The 21,421-nt window shown below is 40.1% G+C and overlaps 1 protein-coding gene across 2 annotated transcripts in view; it reads right to left on the bottom strand.

Moving 5' to 3' along the window:
• DOK6 (docking protein 6) overlaps window positions 1-21,421 on the bottom strand; it is a 413,373-nt gene that overhangs the window by 54,390 nt on the left and 337,562 nt on the right. The window contains exons 7-8 of one of the 2 annotated variants that reach the window (XM_054019382.1): window positions 19,343-19,460; window positions 1,670-1,743 (exon numbers count right to left, since the gene is read on the bottom strand). In XM_054019382.1, the coding sequence (XP_053875357.1) occupies window positions 1,670-1,743; window positions 19,343-19,460 (192 nt within the window). The remainder of the gene's footprint in view (window positions 1-1,669; window positions 1,744-19,342; window positions 19,461-21,421) is intronic. The other variant, XM_054019381.1, reaches the window with a different exon arrangement.

The following is a 21,421-nucleotide window of genomic DNA, read 5'->3' as shown; positions in this document are numbered from 1 at the left end:
CCCCTTCTATATGAATAACAACACTTTTCTCTCTGAGTTGGTTGAGAGAGAAAATCTGATTTTTTTTATTCTAATAATTTAAGTAAGAAAGATGAGTAAGAACCCTACAGACATGACAGTGCTGCCATTTAAATGCTATCAGTGTTTTATCCTCTCACAACAGTATTACATTGGTATAATTACATTCAAGTCAATGGAGTTTTTCCTGATTTACATCAGTGTAAGCAAGAGGAGAATCATGCCATAGAGCAGTGGTTCCCAAACTTGTTCCGCTGCTTGTGCAGGGAAAGCCACTGGTGGGCCGGGCCGGTTTGTTTACCTGCCACATCCACAGGTTCAGCCGATCGCGGCTCCCAGTGGCCACGGTTCGCTGCTCCAGGCCAATGGGAGCTGCTGGAAGTGGCGGCCAGTACATCCCTCAGCCTGTGCCACTTCCCACAGCCCCCATTGGCCTGGAGCAGCGAACCGCGGCCACTGGGAGCCGTGATCGGTTGGACCTGCGGACACGGCCCGGCCCACCAGGGGCTTTCCCTGCACAAGCGGCGGAACAAGTTTGGGAACCACTGCCATAGGGATGACTGCTTAAATACTCTTCCCATTTAAGATTTTAACATACGGTAAACACCATTGCAAAAATTATGGCCTAGATCTTCAGCTTCGGATGAGAATCATGTGGATAGTTGGAGTATGCAAAAAGGTCTTTAAGCCATCTTTACGCTATCCTAGTCCTTGGATATCTGTGTGCAAGTCCATTCCTCCAGCATAAATTAGAGAAGCCTGATGATTACCAGACCCACGGTCATCCAGGGATCACTGGAGTACAGAGAATCCCCAGATACATCCCCCTTTCCCTGGAAAATACTCCCTACAGTGGCTGCAGGAAGGAAAGTGATGTACAAGCCATTATGTTGTCTCTGAGCCACAACAGAATCCCCCTATACTGGGAGAGGTAGCTCCCATGGTTATGCTTTAGAGTCTCTTGACATCAATGGTGAAAGGCAAAGCAGCGACACTATAATTGAAATTCAGACACAGGTATCCAGGCATCTGTTCTCCTCAGAAGCCATTAGCTAACTTCAGGTTGTCTTCAACAATATATGATGTTAAAGGAAAACAAGGATCTTCAGAAACAGATAGATGAACAAGCAGAACAAGAGATTGACAAAAATGCACAGGCTTGATCAAATAAAAGTGTTTCTATTAAGGCACAAAAAGGATGAAAAGCCGCTGAGCTATTTCTCAGAATTAAATACCTATTCTGATGAGTGGAGAGTAATGAGACAGTTGACGAGAGCGAATGAAACGTATTCCCATTTCTTAACCCCAAACTGCTCAGCTTACTTATGGTAAAATAGCTGTAACATCAATGATGTGAGGACTGTCATCTTACAAATAAAAGTCCTGCAAAACTGCTGAGACACTGATGAACAAAACAATGGCAGTAATGGAGAAAACAAGCAGCCAAAGCCTGTCAGTAATCATCCAATCAAACGCACACTGCATGTACAGTAATTATGATGAGAGCATGCTTTTTCAAATTGAAGTTCATGCTTTGGCATTTATGTAAACAGGCTTTGAATTCCATTTTCAGCACCCACATTGTTCATGATCATTCTCAGAGGCTGAGATTTGGGTTGATGATGAGTGGAAATAGAAAAGCATATTGTACCTGCATCCCTGGTTTGATATCATCAGTCCGTGACCAAGAAACCAGGAAATCTGACGACTCTCCCATTAGACATCCTAATGTAGTACACAGAAATCTTATTTAAAAGCAAGCATCATTTGTGTTTATTCAAAAATGTAGGCACATTTATGGAAAACGGGCTGCCATTCTGTCACATTTATGTATGCGTTCAGGAAGAAAATATTGCATTATTTTTATATGTTTGAATACACATGCAGAAAAGTAGCAAAATGAGGTCAAATATGTAGGTATGCTTGATGGGGTTTTCTTTAACTTGCATGAAAGGTCATCATAACTATTCATGGAAACAATAGAACTTGTATACATTAGCATAAGGTAGAGGGTAAAACTGATATCTTTTGATTAATATAATACAAGAACAATGAGCAATGTTGTGTGCATGAGGATATCTTTATTTTCTTAAGAAACCACAACCAATAAAAAAAGTATATAAAACACACTAATTAGAGATGTCAGCTCTGATTAGTCATTGTTTCTTGATCAGTTTGGACTGGTTACAGGGTGGTGATTCATGACCTGGCTTTGCACCTGCACAGAGGAATAAAGAGCCCCCTTACTCACCCGCATAGCTATCTGCATTGCCAAATCCTGCAAAGGGTGTAAGGAAAGCAGAGAGTGGCAGACTGCTTCTTCCTCTCCCTGGATGGAGAGTGGACAGTCAGAGAAAGACATTGAGTGGAGCCTTGGCTCCACCCCACAAATGCAATGGTGGTAATATACTGGTCTAGCAAAAGAGCTGGTACAGATTAATTCCCTCAACAAGGAAGAAGCTGGCACTCAATTGTGACTGCCCCTTGGGCTGGATTGAAAGGTGGTAATCCAGCCCACTGTTAGTAAAATGACCACACTTGATGAGACAACAGAGCTTTTGCTGTAAACATACCCGTCCTTGCTATGTTACTTATCAAATGCATTACTTGACAAAATATCATCAAAATGCAATCTCCAATTTCCACCCTACTCATAGGGACATACACAAAAGAATTTAAAAATCAAAATCAAGTGATTAAAAGAACAAAAAACCCAGCCCAACCAAAAACAGTAAAAACACTTTCAATTTCACCCACTCCTCCAAGCTTGAGTCCTTTGCTTCCCTCAATCAGCAGTTTCTTTCTCCACAGCGCACTCAACCCAAAAAAGCTTGTCCCACCAAAAGTCACTAAAGTCCAATTCAAGATATCTTAAATAGCACAAAATTGTTGCTTATTAACTATAATAAACGGTTCTTTAATTATTCTCCAGGAATGATACTCTCCTTGGTGTGTGGAACTTTAGGATGTTTCCTGTATTAGGAACATTGTATTTAGAGCTGGGCAAATAATGGATTTTTCAAAATGAAATGTTTCAGGTCAGTTCAACAAGCCAAAGTGAACATTTTGGGAACATCAAAACATTTTGGTTTGATTGAAAATGCTGAAATGAAATATTTTGTCATTTCTGAATTGAAATATTTTGGAATTATTTGTTCTATAAAAAATTGGAAGAAAATATGTTGAAATACCCAAATTTCCTGCTGGATGGAAATTCTGATTTTCACTCCATTTTACTTATGACAGTAGAGGTCACAGACATGCAACATTATTCGTGCAAAAAAAGAGTAATAGTAATAAAACAAACAAAAAATCCAAAGTGGAATGTCTCAGAAAATGGCAACTTTAAATGTTAAAATAATACAAGAGTCTCCTACTTTCATACTGCTCATGTTGCCTTCTATCCCTCCCCTCAAAAGAAGCAGTCATGCCAGAACAGGAGGAAAAACACTAATAGGGAAATAAAGTAATTCAAAAATTATGTTCAGAGTTACACCTTTCAGGAACCTATACAAACTACTAAAGGCTTGTCTTCATTGCAACAGTTAGCTAGAGTTTCAAACATCATTGAACTCAAGACAGAGATTTTCATGTGTGGATAGGAGTCAAATTAGGGGCAACACACAAATTTTATCTTGAGCTAACACTATAGTGAAGACAAGCCCTAAGAGCAGCCAGTACCACGAACTTCATTAGAACAGCCATCTGTCACTCAGTAGACACAAAACCATGAAAGGTTCAAAGATCTATGTAGCCCACATTAAAGAAACTAGTTAAAAATCCATCAGTTGCTTGATTTTTGAAGCAGCCATTCAACATAGAACCATTTTTGTTGCACTTCTTTTTTTATATATTCAAAATAACCTGAGAAATTGCTAACAGTTAATTACAGCTTAAGTAGTTTCACTAAGGTGACATTCATTGTGAGAAAGAGTATTACAATCAGACCTTAAATGAACACAGAACTTTCATATTTGACATCCTGATAACCTTTTAAATATCTTACAGCTTTCTCCCTTGTTTTACATTCTCCACAATTTTTGGAACCTCAGGCCTCATCCAGAATGGTTCAGAATGAACAAAAACATGACTTCCCCTCACAGCCTGTCAATGCTGTTTCTTAATTAGCAGGAGCAGTCACTGTTGAGCAAAAATCTGGTCTTCCTTCCCCCAAACCAGTCTCTGTTGGACTTAAGAGTGAGAAACTTCTCCCACATGGCATTTACTCTTTCACTCAAGAAAAAGCTACTGACAGACTTAATTTTTATTAGGATGCATACGTTTATTATACACCTTCCTGGCAAGTATTTTCAGGTGGAACTGCGCTGCAGAGGTTGGATCAGGGTCTGAACTTCCTCAAAGTTCTGGGGTCTTGCCTCAGGCCCAAATCTAAAACTACTTTAGAAGTTCTTTGTTTTTCCCAAGTATAAGGCCAGATTGTGTTTGAGGCACAATCTGGCACACTGGAGGAATTGGGTAACAGCCAGAATCCCCAAGAGGAAATAATTCAGCCATCATTATTCCTAGAAGATCCCATGTAACATAGGGACATAGCATCTATATCCTTCAAGAGGATCCAATGTACTTTCCACCTCCATGTCCAGCCAACACAATTAGCCCTGGAATGAGGATGGACACATGGCTTTACCATCATACTGCAGAACCTTATCAACTTCAGGCATCAGGCACCCACAGGAGTAAAGGAGGGAGCAGGCATTGCATACCCCAATGGATAGTCCTCTATCAGTGTCTGCGTTTATGTGTCTTAATTACCACATGCTGCAAGTATCTATTCTTATTTAAACAAAAGATGAAGATAAGAAATGTATGCACACATTTGCTATACTATTCTTATAAAAGTTCTCCAACTCCAAAAGTGAGTCTCACACTTAATTAATGTTGCAAAACACTTGCAGTCTTTATTTTTCATTTGTTCTAGCTATTTATTGAAAATATTGGAATAATATACATGTACATAATGCTATTTAATAGCAAATCTAAATCTAAAGCCATACTTATGTAATAATGGCATATGGATACAATACTGAATAGTAGGGTAAGTCTATATTATTATTTTATTGCCACTTTTTCTGGTTTCTTATGGGTGCTATAATCTAGATGAAGAAAAGTATAATAAATCCCAAATCACAGGCATAGATTAAAACATCATCTTCAGTTCTTTTAACATGTCTAAAGGGAAAATAGAAGTTTAAGGTAACTAACAGAAGAAAGAGAAATGTGATGGCATTACCCTGTGAGAGCCAGGAAGTGAGATGTATCACAACTGACCTACAAATTTCTGAATCTAGAACAACGGAAAATCCCTCTACAAAATAACCCTATGTATTATCATAGGATATTCCACAGATACTTATACTTATGGTGCACATAGATCATGACATGTGCCAGAATGGGAGCCCTGTTATTCTTTGCATAGCACCATAAACCCATGGCAAAAAGCAAATCAAACAAAATAAGCGAACATATTGGAATTATGAGGGGCAGAGGTTGCAGAATCACTTCAACATAGAAAACTATTGTTTCCTTATGTGAGAATCAGGGAGTTATTGGATAGGTTGCGTGTGATAATTTCATAGAATGAAGAGGCTTAGAGAAATCGGGGATTTTGGTGTAAACACTAATTATAAAACAAAAGGGAATATTGAAGGTTTTCAGCTATCATGGTGATGAGGGCCATATAAAATAGATAAGAAAGTAATGGGAATTATTCTTCCAAAGAACCTGATTTTAAAACTCAATGGGAAATGGAAAACTGTAAAGATCTGGGGACCAGAACCTAGGGCAGCTGATGTTCCTACAGAGCCACCAGGAGGCCATGCAGGGGCACAGACAGGAAGCACTGTGGAAAGTAGGTACCACAGGAAGTACTGCCCAAGAAACCCAGAGTGACCGCACCTTGCGGTCCTCTGGTTGGCCAAGCTCCCTATTTAACTCCAGGGGTTGCCCCAGGAAGTTGTCTTGGCAACCACATAGACTTTGGCCTTCTGCAATGACAGACTTTGCTTGATCTCCTGATCTCTGGTTTCCAATCCAAGCCTGATTCTGACCCTGACTCATGTCTCCCAATTCCAGTCTGGTACTATTTCTGATCTCCGACCCCAGCTTGATTCTGACCCTGACTCTTTCTTATGGGACCTAGCTCTTCTGATTTCTCCAACTCCTGCTCAGTGACTACAGTCCCTGCTGTGCAGACCTCAGTCCAGCTATGATCACTAGGCCAGACCGCCTATGCCCCTGTTCTTGACAAAAACAGCAAAACAAAAAACTTACTGGAAGTCTTGGGGAACAACCCCCGTATGTGAAGATTTAAATGATCAAACATTATATTTTAATATTTCCTGTACATACATCTTCATGAAATGGTTTTAGAAAAAAACTAATGAAAAATGCACAAAACTAACAATAGATTTTCAAAGCTTTCAAGAATAGGAGCAAAGCTACTGCATAAGATTAAGGAACCAACACACTATAATTTAATAACACTTTGAATAATGTGGATCTTCTGTATACTACTGTACATAGTTAGTGTCCCATTTCTGGTATCCTTTATTTAGACTTCCAGCTTTATGAGGCTTTAGTTTACCGATCGGCAAGTCCTGATTATAGATTCAGAAAAAAAAAATGGCAAGGTGTTCTCATCCAGCTGCTGGCAGACAGTGAAACACAACTGAATGTTCCAATTTATCTGCTGTAACATTTGATATCAATTGCATTGTTCAGGGATTGAAAGTAAATAGGAAAAGGAATTCTGCACTTAGTTGCTATGAGTATGAACAAACAATGGAAATGCCAAAATGATGAATGTCCTGCAATTCTTTTTACATACTTTAATTTGCAGAAAGGCACAGAAGCACAAAGGATTAGTCTAAAGGAGGACTAAGCAGGATAATTCAAACAGCTCTAAGTACTTGAATATTCTCTGAATATTTGTAATGAGCTGCCAAGTAGCATTCCTTCTACTTTGTAAAGTCTGGGAATTTGTGTAGCTGAAATCATGTGAGTGTGACTTTGTCACTTTCTTAGAATTAAAACTTTTAACCTTCATGGGTTTAACTGGCACCAATACCAGCTTTGTTAGTACTGATAAGTGCTTTGCAGTATATTGAAAGAGGAGGGGAGCTCTCACCTCTCTAGCCCAGGAAATAGGGAGCCATGGGAGAGCCCTGCTTATCCAGGGCAAGGAGAGGAGGGGGAGCTCCCTGCTGCTTTGATCAGAGGAAGTGTAACCATGATCTCCCTGCTCCCCTTTACAGGGTATCCCCAGTATACATCTCCCCCTTATCCGTTGTTTCAGATAACCAGCGCTCATCAATAGAGGAACGTGTTCGGATTCACGTTGGTCCTGATCTGCATATCCATCGTTTGCACAAATCGTGACTGATGTGAATTGGAACAGGTTCCCCCTATTGTACAGTACAGTGCTGTACTGTGTCAGCCCGCAGGGCCGCTGATCAACTCCTCCCCATCCCTCTCAGCGCCTCCTGCCTGCCGCGATCAGCAGTTAAGCGGCATTCAGGAGCCATGCAGGGAAGGGGAAGGAGTGGGGATGAGGCACTCAGAGGAGAGGGTGGAACTGGGTGGGAAGAGGCAAGGCATGGGTGGAGGAGGCAGGAAGAGGCGAGGCACAGGTGGAAGGGGGTGGGAAGAGGCGGGGCGGCCCTGAGTACAGTACTGTCCTGTAGCCATCATGAGTGCAAAACATGTTCAAAGTGTTAAGAGTGGGCCTGTGTCTAAGAGGCAACCTAACAGTGTAACATTCAAAGTGAAATTAGATGTTATAAAGCATATTGAAAGAGGTGAGTATGCAGCCGACGTTGCTCATATTCTCAGTTTGCCTGCTTTGACAGTACGCTCAATTTTTAAGAGTGCTAATCAAATCCAATAAGCGCTAGAAGTGCTACAAAATTGTCATCAATGAAGATAACTAAACAGAGAAGCAGTACAATGGAGAAGATGGAATGTTTGCTGGCTGATTGAATTGATGACCTCCATGAAAAGAAAATGCCTGTGAGTTTAAGCTTGATTCAGGAGAAGGCCAAAAGTCTGTATAACGATTTAAAGAAAGAGAGGGAGCGAGCTCAAGAGCAGAATAAGAGACTTTCAATGCTAGTTGTGGGTGGTTCCAGAGATTTCAGAAGTGTGCCAATCTACATAATGTAAAACTCACAGGAGAAGTGGCTAGTGCAGCTGAAATGTTTCCTATGCAGCTAAACACAATTGTTTTGGAAGATGGATACTCTCCAAAACAAGTTTTTAACGTAGATGAGACAGGCCTTTACAGGAAGAAGATGTCAATGATGACTTATATTTCTCATGATGAGAAGGCTGCTCCTGGATTCAGAGCCTCAAAAGACTTCTTAACTCTTCTGTTTGGGGGAAATGCAGAAGGCGATTAAAAGTTGAAGCCCTTGCTTGTGTACCACAGTGAAAACCCAAGAGAAATGAGGGGCTATGTTAAGTCTCATCACCCCATAATTTGGAAGTCAAACAGAAAGGCCTGGATGACACACAATACTTTCTGTGAGTGGTTTGTAGACCATGCTGTCCCTGAATTTAAGGCTTATTGTCAGAAGGAAAATTTGGCCTTTAAGATTCTCCTTCTCCTGTATAACACAAGTGCCCACAAACTGGACTACAAAGACCTCTGCTCGAACGTTAAGGTTCTATTTTTGCCACCCAACACCATATCGTTGTTGCAGTCTATGGACCAGGGCGTAATGGCCACATTCAGGGCTTATTACCTAGGGAGGACGTTCTCCATGATGATTAAGGAGGCAGCAGGTGAAGGAAAGGCCAGTGTAAAGGAGTTTTGGAAGACCTACATCATCTTGAACGGTGTGGAAAACATTGACGCATCATGGGAAGAGGTCACTTCGCAATGTAGGAACGGCGTTTGGCATGGTGCATGGCCAGATGCTGTCCACAGCTTCATGGGATTTGATGCCGTACCTGCTCTTGAGCAAGAAATTGTCAAGTTGTGAAGGATGTCGGCTTCAAGGAGGTGGAGGAGGATGTACAGGAGTTGTTGGAATCTCACACTGAGCAAAGGACAAATGAGGAACCGATTGATCTGGATCAACAATGGATAACCAAAGAAAGAAAGGACGATGATAACAATGATGTAGGGCAGGAAGCTAGGAGTCTGATGACAAAGAATCTCTCCCATTTTTTTGGGCTGCTGGATGAGATTGCGCAAATCATACAGAGCGATGATCCTTTTTGTGAACGCTCTGCCAAAGTGTCCAGGGGTCTCAGTGACACAGTGGCTTGCTACAGGGAGATCTATTATTCAAAGATTCATGCAGGAGAGCAGACATCGATAAAATCCTTTTTTAAGACTTCTGCAACCGAAAAGCCAGCCCAAGAAAATCTAGCTGCCACCCCTACCTAAGTTTAGTGTAATTGACACTTTTATACTCTATTACTGTACTGTATTTACTATATTACAATGTTCTAAGTGTTTGAATGGTGGTAGTAGGGTTCTACATTATTTTATTCAATGTTTACTGTATAACCTATCATTGTAAAAAGGTACGCTGTTTAGGTACACTGTTAAGGTGAAAAGAGCATCATCATAGGCAGATGTGGTGAAGTTGTGAATTCATCCCCTGCCTTATTCCATTATTTCTATAAAAATTCCCCGGTATACATTGTTTTGTTATGCATCACCCTTTTTAAGACTGCAACCCCAATGTATACAGGGAACCCCTCTGTACCTCAACCATTGATTTCAGTGGAAATATTCCCATTGACTTCAAATGGGTCCAGGATTTTATCCCTGCTGTTTTGGTTTTATTTTGACATGCACTCATCAGGTAAGCAGTTACTAGGCTTAGATTTGGCCATACTTACTCATACTGGGTAGCATCTTACTCTGTAAGGAGTCTCACTGAATTCAAAGGTGGAAGAATCTAGCCCTTGGCAAACAAGTTTAGATGACTTTCATTTTGGTTTTAAAATAAGTCCGAATCAGAAATACTCTTTTGGGCATTTATAATAAAGCTGAATCAAAATTTTCATTGGTGCCTCCTTTTATTTAATGTAACTATAAAAAAGAAGTTGCTTTTCTTCTCAAAATGAAAACATGCAGGGTTTTCCTGCGTAATGCTCATGCGGTGAGCATTTACTTATGCAAGAAGTCTCCCTGAAGTCAATGGGGACTATTTGTGTGAGTACATGTTCGTTAACATGAGTGACGGTTGTACTAACAAGTCCTGAATAAGAACCAGAACCTTAGATCTAGTCATAAGAGGGGACCCGAAGTTGGTATGTGAGCCTTAATTAGGGTTTTCTTGGATTAAGGCCAGCCTTTAATTAGATTTTCTTTAGCTCATTTCCTAAGGGTTTTCAATGATAGCAAAACAGAGTGGAGAGAACGAATAAAAAGCTAATACAAGTTTCTGTATCAAAATTTTATTTTGGCCTTAATTAAAAATAGCCAAATCAATTGCAAACCAAATTTGCAACATCCATTTAATTAAAAAAAAGAGAGAGAGAAAATTGACTTCAGAGCAAGAATTAGAATACTAAATTTCAGCTCAGTGCAAAATTTCAGTCAATCTGTTATCTTAAACTATATGTTTAAACAGGATATATGACAATTTTTAAATGAAAAACATCTGTGCTGTCAGTTATGTTCTGCTATTAAAAAAAGTTCAGAACCTGTTGCTCATCTTGAATTATAGTGACTTTGCAAAACAGGTGTAAGCAATGCCAGAATAAGAGCAAAGAACACATTTTGAGCAGGGACACTTTTTGCTATTACACCTATATGAAGCATTTTACTTATTTTCATCCAGGTATTAACCAGTTAGCTTGCCCTTTGCTTTTGAGGCAACTGGATCCAATGCCCTGTGTGGCTGGAAAACACATTTGGTGAAAATGCACAATACTCAGAACCAGAGAAAATATACGGTCTTGGAAAATATGATTTCTGTTGATAAAATCTCCAACTCCCTCAGAAGAAGATTTGAATTCTTGTTCAGGTCACTCGCAATCTGAATTGGACCTAAAGTGTACTCTACTGTTGAGATGTCCAATTGTCACCTCTAAAACTAATATTTAATGTATTAGTAAAAAAACAGATGGAGAAAACCCCCAGGCTTACCATTAATTAGTGTAACACCTTAAGGTGGGAGAAAACATTTTTGTGTCCAGTAGTTAGAAAAGCAAATGAAGTGAGAAAAATACAAATGAATTCCTAGAAGACTTCTTTTGGCTATTAATTTATGTTGCTTAAAATTACTTTGTTTCCCTCCTCACAGAAAATAAATGCCAAATGTGAGACTTGTTCTTTACTGAACTATTATTGATCACACTGCATCCTGGATTAAGCAAATTCAGGATAGTCATTTGATAAAAAAATCAACTGTTTACCTGCATAGAGAAGGGCTGCAATATGATAACAGCCTTTAAACCTGTTAGCATCAATGGCCGCACCTTGTGCTACTGTTAATAGTAGAATGTCTGCTGAGAAATCCTGGCTAACATTAATGTTAGCAAACTGTGACAGTCTGGAGTTCAGCCCTGCTGTTAAGGGGTTCAGCACAGGGCCGCCCGGGGGGGGCAAGTGGGGCAATTTGCCCCAGGCCCCAGGCCCCACAGGAGCACCCATGAGAGTTTTTCGGGGCCCCTGGAGCAGGGTCCTTCACTCGCTCTGGGGGCCCCGGAAAACTCTCGCAGGGCCCGGTCCCCTGGAGCTTCTTCCACTCCAGGTCTTCAGCAGCAGGGGGTCCTTCCGCTCTGGGACCCACCGCCGAAGTGCCCCGAAGACCCGCATATTGTTAGCTTTCATATGATACCTCACAAGACATATTTTGTACAAATATTATTGCAGAAGTGTGTAGGGCGTTAATATTGGGATGTTTAGGGTCATACATACATACACTAATGCTAACCTTCCTGACACCACCTCAAGGCTCCTTGTTTATCCACTTCACCAGCCATGACAGGGGATTGGATAGACGTGATGGTAATCAGCACAAATTAAAAAATAAATAAATCCAAAAACATTCATAGACTTTAAGGTTAGAAGGGACCATTATGATCATCTAGCCCATTTAAAGAGCTGAATCTTATCAACAGGTTCTATCTGCACATATTTTAAAATAATTTCTCTTGAGTAATTTACCTTGTAGACCAATAATAAATAAACTGAATGTAATGAACAAGACAAACAAAGAGCACCCTGCAGTAAGCCCATTTATTTATTATATTCACATTTTTAAAGCACCAAACATCACAGCATCTAGGCACCAAATATCAACTTAGACACTAAAGTAGCATTTTCTTAAACTACAGTTCCATCTTGTCATCCCTCGGATTAAAAGAGGCCATTGGGGGTTAGTGAGAAGGCATGGGCTATACAGTGTCTCCACCTCATCAGTACCTGCCCAAACAAGCAATTGCATTACTTGGTGTATGGGTGAACTTGGTACATGGATTAGGGCTAAATGGCTGAGATTCCAAACCAGATAAGATTGATGTGAAGTTGGTTGCTTGGAGGAAGCAAGCAGAAGAGATGTCAGGGATAATATTTGCACCTCAATGGGCTACATGGATTCACAACTGGGCAGATTAGTTAGACCTTCTAGTTTCCTCCTGAATACTAGGTAGTATCAATAGCCAACTGGTAGATCAGCATTCTCCCCATCCCAACTACAAAGGCTGCAAGTTGGGCATATTTACTTCCATGAGTAAAGCGGTCAAAACCAGCCATTCTGCTGTGCTATCAGCTCTTGCTTTTATTGAGCTTTACATTTTCTATAGAAATGAATAGCATTCCCGAAATGAATAGCATTCCCTATTTGTGAAAAAGTATAAGTGAATCTGAGTCTCACTACTGTACATATTCCAAATCAGCATGTGGTAGGAAAGAGTTAAGTGGTTTTTGTTTGTTTTGCTGTTTGCTTTAATCGTGTTATGTTAAAATGTTTGTAAACATGAAATTTTATGTCTAGATTTTAATGGAAGGTCTGATCTGGATTATTAACATGCTAATTTTAGAAACAGCCACTATAATTTGTAAGGCAATAGAAATTGGGGTCTTTTATTTATATCTGTGCATCATAATACAGACCTGCTCCTCCTGCGTGTAAGTTGACCGTAAGGCCCTAAGGCTAACATTCTTATAACATTCTTACAAGTTAGCTAGATTGAGGACCTTGGCATTTATATTTTACAAGCTGGTCTGGTTTCAAGAATTCTTTGAAACAAAATTATGAAGGAAAGGAAGTTTCCATCTGAGCTGGTGCAAAGGGAATGGAAATTAGAGAGTCAAAACTTAGAATTTCTATTTTGTGGGAAATTTCAACATTTTTAAAATGTTTTTTTGTTCCAAACAGAGGGGTCAATGTTACATACTAACCCTCATCTATTCATCTTACTACAGATAGGCAAGTTCTAAAATATGTCTATCATGTTTTAGTGGAAGTATACATAAATCTACAATTTTTCCTAAAGCAGAATTTCTGCAGTTTTAAAGATACATTTACTGGTATACCATATTTTAAAATATTTTCTCCTGTGAAACCAGTTATGCATATTATTATTATGATATTCCATATACCTAGACTTACTTCCCACTTTTTTGTTACAGTGATCCTATATTAGCAAATCAGCTGTTTCAGAAACAGAAGATATGGCACAATGTTTCATATATTTGTCTCACTGTCATAAATAGAAGGCAAACACCAGATCATTGTCCTGTCAAAAATAACTAATAATATAAAAGATTTCCCCCCAAAACGTAACTGAACATAACAAGAAGAGCTGTAATATCTGAATGCATATACATTTGATTTCTATTTATTACTATACGAATATAACAAAATATCTACAATATGGTGAAGGTCATCCAAGCAATACATCATTAAGATCTTTTTCACAATCAACGCCACAATACCTTTTGATTAGCACAATGAGATAATTGTCAAGATGGTCAGGTAAACAGACAAAAAACACACAAAAAGATACTGGCTGTTAAACACCCTTCTGTTATCGGTCACAACTAATTTTGTTTTGTTTTTCACGTGAAGAATGCTGTAAATATAAAATGCCCTCCTTTGCTACCTCAGTGTAGGAACCTCTATATTTGCATGTGGTTGCAGGACATCTATGAGATCTTTGTTGTCTATAAACTTTTAGCCATATTTTCTAAACCAGGAATGAATCTCTAATGCAAAACTCAGAAGTTGCATCAACTGCCTAATTAGAAAGTTATTCTGCTTTATTTGACCTTCTTTGATAAGGCAGGAAAAGAAAAAAAATGTTTTATCCTGTTAAAGATGCTTACATTATGGGTTGAATTCAGGACTTACAAACACACGCGTTAGTGTACAGATGTTTTCTCTTCTGCAATCTTTGCAGAAGCTTCCCACCTGCTGGGTTTAATTTATATGATGATTTAAAAAACAAAACAAAACAAAAACAGCCCAGGTCTTTCATCAATGCACTACACTGCACCAGTTTTCATGAAAAAGTGTAAAATATTTTCTCAGGCAAGATATTTCAGTCGCACTACAATTTCTAACCTCTAGCTCTGGCTGTAAATTGGTAGTGCACATGCATATATCTCATTAAGCCAGGCAAAATTGTTAAACCCTGGTCAAATTACACAAAGAGATAGCTAGCATGTAGATTTTTGTTTTATTTTTTAGTTCGAATGAAAACATTCACGGGATAAAAGGGAAGGTGCTCTCATGGATTGGTAACTGGTTAAAAGATAGGAAACAAAGGATAGGTATAAATGGTCAGTTTTCAAAATGGAGAGAGGTAAATAGTGGCATCCTCCAGGGGTCTGTTCTGGGACCAGTCCTATTCAACATATTCATAAATGATCTGGAAAAAGGGTAAACAGTGAGTTGGTAAAATTTTCATATGATACAAAATTACTAAAGATAGTTAGTTAAGACCCAGGCAGACTGCGAAGAGTTACAAAGGGATCTCTCAAAACTGGGTGACTGGGCAACAAAATGGCAGATGAAATTTAATGTTGATAAATGCAAAGTAATGCACAATGGAAAGCATAATACCAACTATACATATAAAATGATGGGGTCTAAATTAGCTGTTATCACTCAAGAAAGAGATCTTGGAGTCATTGTGGATCGTTCTCTGAAAATATCCACTCAATGTGCAGTGACAGTCAAAAAAGTGAACAGAATGCTGGGAATAATTAAGAAAGGGATAGATAATCAGGGCCAGCTCTAACTTTTCTGCTGCCCCAAGCAGCAAAAAAAAGCGCCGCCCTGTCGTAACACTCCCTCTCCCCCCAGCGCTGCCCCGCCCCGCCGAACCCCCCCCACCGAGTGCTGCGCCACCAAACCCCCCCTGCCAAGTGCTGCGCCGCCGTACAGCCCCTGCCCCCCGCCACGCTGCTGAACACCCCTCGCCGAGCGCCGTGCTGCTGAACCTCCCCGCGCGGAGCACCACCGAACACCCCCCGCTGAGTGCCGCGCTGCCGAACACCCCCACCCGCCGTGGAGCGCCGCACTGCCGAAGCCCCAACCCTGCGTGGAGCGCCACCGAAACCCCTGCGGAGTGCCGCGCTGCCCCCCGACACCCCAATATTGGCCGCCCCTTACCAGGTGCCGCCCCAAGCACATGCTTGGTTGGCTGGTGCCTGGAGCTGGCCCTGTAGATAATAGGACAGAAAATATCATGTTGCTTCTATATAAATCCATGGTACGCCCACGTCTTGAATACTGTGTGCAGCTGTGGTCGCCCCATCTCAAAAAAGATATATTGGAATTGGAAAAGGTTCAGAAAAGGGCAAGAAAAAAGATTAGGGGTATGGAACGGCTTCCGTATTAGGAGAGATTAATAAGACTTGGATTTTTCAGCTTGGAAAAGAGATGGCTAAGGGGAGATATGATTGAGGTCTATAAAATCATGACTGGTGTAGAGAAAGTAGATAAGGAAGTGTTGTTTACTACTTCTCATAACACAAGAACTAGGGGTCACCAAGTGAAATTAATAGGCAGCAGGTTTAAAACAAATAAAAGGAACTATTTCTTCACACAATGCACAGTCAATCTGTGGAACTCCTTGCCAGAGGATGTTGTGAAGGCTGAGACCATTACAGGTTTCAAAAAATAACTAGATAAATTCAGGGAGGATAGGTCCATCTATGGTTATTAGCCAGGATGGGCAGGAATGGTGTCCCTAGCCTCTGTTTGCCAGAAGCTGGGAATGAGCAACAAGAGATGGATCACTTGATGATTACCTGTTCTGTTCATTTCCTTTCAGGCACCTGGCACTGGCCACTGTCAGAAGACAGGATACTGGGCTAGATGGACCTTTGACTGTCCCAGTAGGGTGATTCTTATGTTCTTATGTTCATTATTCTTATTTATGTGTTAAATTTTAAAATGCATAAAGAGCCTGTACCATGGAAGGTGCAAATCACCTGCATCTCCAGTTATCTTAAAGGGAAGTTACTCATCATAAGCGTTACTCACCATCATTAATAATTTTTGTTATTGTAGCACTTGGAAGTCCCAAACAAAATCAAGGCCCAACTGTTCTAGATGTTGTTCAAACACATAATAAGAGATTGTAGGCTCTTTGAGGAGGATCTATCTAAATACACAAGACAAAAGGCATGAGAAGAACCCGAAGCACAAAGAGATGAATAGACTTGCTCCAGGACTCACACAGTAGGTCATTGGCATAGCTGCAATAGAACGCAGTCCTATACACTAAATACACTGCCTTTCTCATCATGTCTCAGAATCAGGCCCCTATTTAGTCAAGCCAAGGGCAGACCATTTATCTCTAGATATAAGCACATTCACCAAAAATCTCTGATATTCTAAGGGTTTTTATTTTAGACTTGAAACTTATTCATCAGTTTTATGCAGATTTAATACGACACCCTCAAGCTAGCTTCCAGAATAAATAGAAACATAAGAATGGCCATACTGGGTCAGATCAATGGTCCATCTAGCTCAGTATCTTGTCTTCTGACAGTGGCCCATGCCAGAGGCTTCAGAGGGAATGAACAGAACAGGGCAATTATGGGGTGATCCCTCCTCGGTCATCCACTCCCAGCTTCTGGCAGTCAAAGGTTTAGGGATAGCCAGAGTATGGGGTAGCATCCCTGACCATCTTGGCTAATAGCCATGGATGTACCTAACCTCTATGAACTCATCTAATTCTTTTTTTGAACCCAGTTATGCTTTTGGCATTCACAACATCCCCTGGCAACAAGTTCCACAGGTTGACTGCATTGTGAGAAGAAGTACTTGGTTATGTTTATTTTAAACAATGGTCTCAAGTTGCAGTGGGTGAGGTCTAGGTTGGCTATTAGGAAAAACTATTTCACTAGGAGGGTGGTGAAACATTGGAATGGGTTACCTAGGGAGATGGTGGAATCTCCTTCCTGAGAGGTTTTTAATGGCTTGACAAAGCCTTGACTGGGATGATTTAGTGCGGTTGGTCCTGCTTTGAGCAGGGGGTTGGACTAGATGACCTCCTGAAGTCTTTGCCAACCCTAATCTTTTATGATTCTAAACCTAATGCATATTAATTTCATTGGGTGATTCTTGGTTCTTGTGTTATGTGAAGGAGGAAATAACACTTAATTATTTACTTTCTCCACACCAGGTTTCAGAGTAGCAGCCGTGTTAGTCTGTATCCGCAAAAAGAAGAACAGGAGTACTTGTGGCACCTTAGAGACTAACAAATTTGTTAGAGCATAAGCTTTCGTGGACTACAGCCCACTTCTTCGGATGCATATAGAATGGAACATTTCTCCACACCATGATTTTACAGACCTCTATCATATCCCTCCTCAATCATCTCTTTTCTAAGCTGAACAGACCCAGTCTTTTTAACTCTCCTCGTATGAAAGTTGTTCTATACCTCTAATCATTTTTATTGCCCTTCACTGTACTTTTTCCCAGTTCTAATATATCTTTTCTGAGATGGGGTGACCAGAACTGCACACAGTATTCAAGGTGTGAGCATACCATGGGTTTACATAGTCGTATTATTATGCTATTTTCCATCTTCTTATCTATTAGTGGTTCCTAACATTCTGTTAGCACTTTGACTGCCAGTGCACACTGAGCAGATGTTTTCAGAGAACTATCCATGATGACTCCAAGATCTCTTCCTTGAGTGGTAACAACTAATTTAGAACCCATCATTTTGTATATATAATTGGGCTTATGTTTTCCAATGTGAATTACTTTGCATTTATCAACATTGAACTTCATCTGCCACTTTGCTCTAAAATCACCTCGTTTTGTGAAATCCCTTTGTAACTCTTTTCAATCAGCCTTGGACTTAACTATATTGAGTAATTTTGTATTATCTGCAAACTTTGCCACTTCCCTGTTTGCCCCTTTTCCCAGATCATTTATGAATATGTTGAACAGCACTGGTTCCAGTACAGATCTCTGGGGGGATCCTGCTGTGTACCTCTGTCCATTCTGAAAACTGACCAATTATTCCTACCCTTTGCTTCCTATCTTTTAACCAGTTACTTATCCCATGACTGCCTACTTTGCTTAAGAGCCTTTGGTGAGGGACATTCTCAAAGGCTTTCTGAAGGTCCAAACATACTAGATCCACTGGATCACCCTCTCCACAGGTCTGTTGACATCCTCAAAGAATTTTGATAAATTGGTGAGGCATGATTTCCCTTTACAAAATCCGTGTTGACTCTTCCCCAACATATCATGCGCTTCTATGTATCTGATAATACTCTTCTTTACTACAGTTTCTACCAGTTTGCCTGGTACTGAAGTTATGCTTACCAGCCTGCAATTGCCAGGATCATCTCTGGAGCTTTTTTTTAAGTTAGGCATTACATTAGCCCTCCCTCCAGTCATCTGGAACCCAGGTTCATTTAAGCGATCAGTTACATGCCACAGTTAGTAGTTCTGCAATATCATATTTGAGTTCCTTCAGAACCCTTGGGTGAATACCATTTGGTCCTCCTCATACTTTATCTTATTAGGAAAAGGAGATGCAAGAAAAACTCTCTGCAGAACACACCATAAAACAGATCCAGATGCCAGCCTCTGTTTAGGTACTTATAAGTCACATTGTACAGTGCTTTATTCAAATCCCAGTACCAAATTGACTGTTTTGTGCATGGTGATTCTGGAAGTAATTTTCACCATTAGTTTATGAAAAAATAACTAAAAAATTGTATTGCAAATCTCAGGAGTTCCTCTAAAGTTGGTGACAGCTGATACATTGAAATGAAGGGAAAACAACCAATGCAAATGAAAAGCAATTTGCATGAAAGAGAAACCAATGAACATGCGATTTTATTTTTAAAGCTACTTGCCTTGTAAACTGTAGATTTCTCCAACGCTGTTCTGTCGGGTGATGTGATGCCAGTATGCGCTGCGGGGAAGTGAGATTGACTTGGATAATGTCATTGGTTCACTCAGACTGGTCTGGAGCTAAAGGACAAAGCAAACATAAGGGGCAAATCATCCACGAGCCCATTTGACGTACACATTTCAGTGCTTTAAAACTGGAAAAGAGCCATCATTAGAATGTATATTTTACTGAATAATCACAGTTTGTATGTTATGATTTACTTTCTATGAAGAGCATCAATGCTGGAAATGGGTTGCTGGTATTCAGGAAAAAAAATCATGGGTATTCCTAAATAATCGGGGTTACTAGGTCATTTTTTTCCTGCTTCTGCCCCTACTTTCCTACAGCTGTTGTTTGTGTTGTTGTGCTTGTAAAGTTTTGGTCTAATGTCAGTTGTTGCGCTCAGTGTGCAGGTGGCTGGGTGGTGTTCGTGGCCTGTGGTATATAGGATGTCAGACAGTATGATCTGGTGGTCCCTTCTGGCCTTAAACTCTACAAATTCTATGTGTTTGTCATTTTCCTTCCTAAGTATTATACCTAATGCAAAATACCACTTTTGTGTTTATTGGCTGAGCTATGATGTAAGTACCTTCTTCCGGAGGCAGTAGTTCAGGGAAAGACCTACAGTTGTTTTGTTAGTGAGTACCAATATACACTGCTGTGTAGTAGTCATTTTGATTCCCAATCTCTGTATTTGCAACTACTTTAGCAATTTCTTTCTTGAGGACTGTGGTCAAAACTGGTCAAAACTGTAGCTAATCCTCCCTGACATCTAATTTATTTCCCTTGAAGATCATTCTAACTTAAAGCGTCCAGTCAAAAACTTGAGAACTTAAAGTTAATAAAAGATTACAAAGTCTTACCTGGAAATGAACATAGCAGTAAATGATCTGACATAAGAACATAAGAACATAAGAAAGGCCGTACCGGGTCAGACCAAAGGTCCATCTAGCCCAGTATCCTGTCTACCGACAGTGGCCAATGCCAGGTGCCCCAGAGGGAGTGAACCTAACAGGCAATGATCAAGTGATCTCTCTCCTGCCATCCATCTCCATCCTCTGACAGACAGAGGCTAGGGACACCATTCCTTACCCGTCCTGGCTAATAGCCATTAATGGACTTAACCACCATGAATTTATCCAGTTCTCTTTTAAACTCTGTTATAGTCCTAGCCTTCACAACCTTCTCAGGTAAGGAGTTCCACAAGTTGACTGTGCGCTGCGTGAAGAAGAACTTCCTTTTATTTCTTTTAAACCTGCTGCCTATTAGTTACTCTTTGTTTGTACAGTGCCTAGCACAAGGAGGCCCGGATCCTGACTAGGGCAGTAAGGCACTACTGTAGCATAAGTGATAAATAATAACAACAAAAGTCTTAAAAATGCAGCCTACTATGCAATAGGAAATTTGTTACCCACTCATATAGAAACAAAATTCTAGTCTGAAAGCAACATGCCAAATTCGTTATTGATTCATGTCAAGTGTTACCCAATTCCAATCAATGGAATTAGTTTTGAATCTGGCCCATTTTTCCAGAGATGCACCCAGGGATTTAACTAAAAGTGGCTTTCTAAAGACACACAGAGGTACGTAATGGACAAGTTGAGCCACGGATCAGATAAATGTTACACAAGTTCATTGAAACCTCAAGATAAAAAAATGCCACTAAAACAAAAAAGGCAAGATTGTACACAAAAGCACAGTTCTGAGCGCAACAGCAGGGCATCTTTTTCTCAGGATCTGTAATTTAATAAGTAAAACATCTTCTGATATTAAGCATTAGGTAGGAAGATGTGTCACCAGTATTCATATTAACATAGTATGAACTGAGCTAGATATCTTTTCAGATGGTTAATACCAAAAAGAGAATGCAATTCATATTTTATGGAAATATCACCCTCAGGGAAAGAGCACTTTAAAACACATCACCAGTTTTTCATTTAAGGCCTATGCCTAAAATATAAACATGGATCTTTAATTGGTGACAGTAATGCCAATTAATAGCATTAATGAGTCCATAAAGCTAATCTCACTAATTGGCATG

Source organism: Malaclemys terrapin, chromosome 2 (genome assembly GCF_027887155.1).
Source record: "Malaclemys terrapin pileata isolate rMalTer1 chromosome 2, rMalTer1.hap1, whole genome shotgun sequence".
Lineage (NCBI taxonomy): Eukaryota > Metazoa > Chordata > Testudines > Emydidae > Malaclemys > Malaclemys terrapin.
Note: the sequence above shows the minus strand (reverse complement) of the source record. Positions and strands in the feature narration are given on the sequence as shown.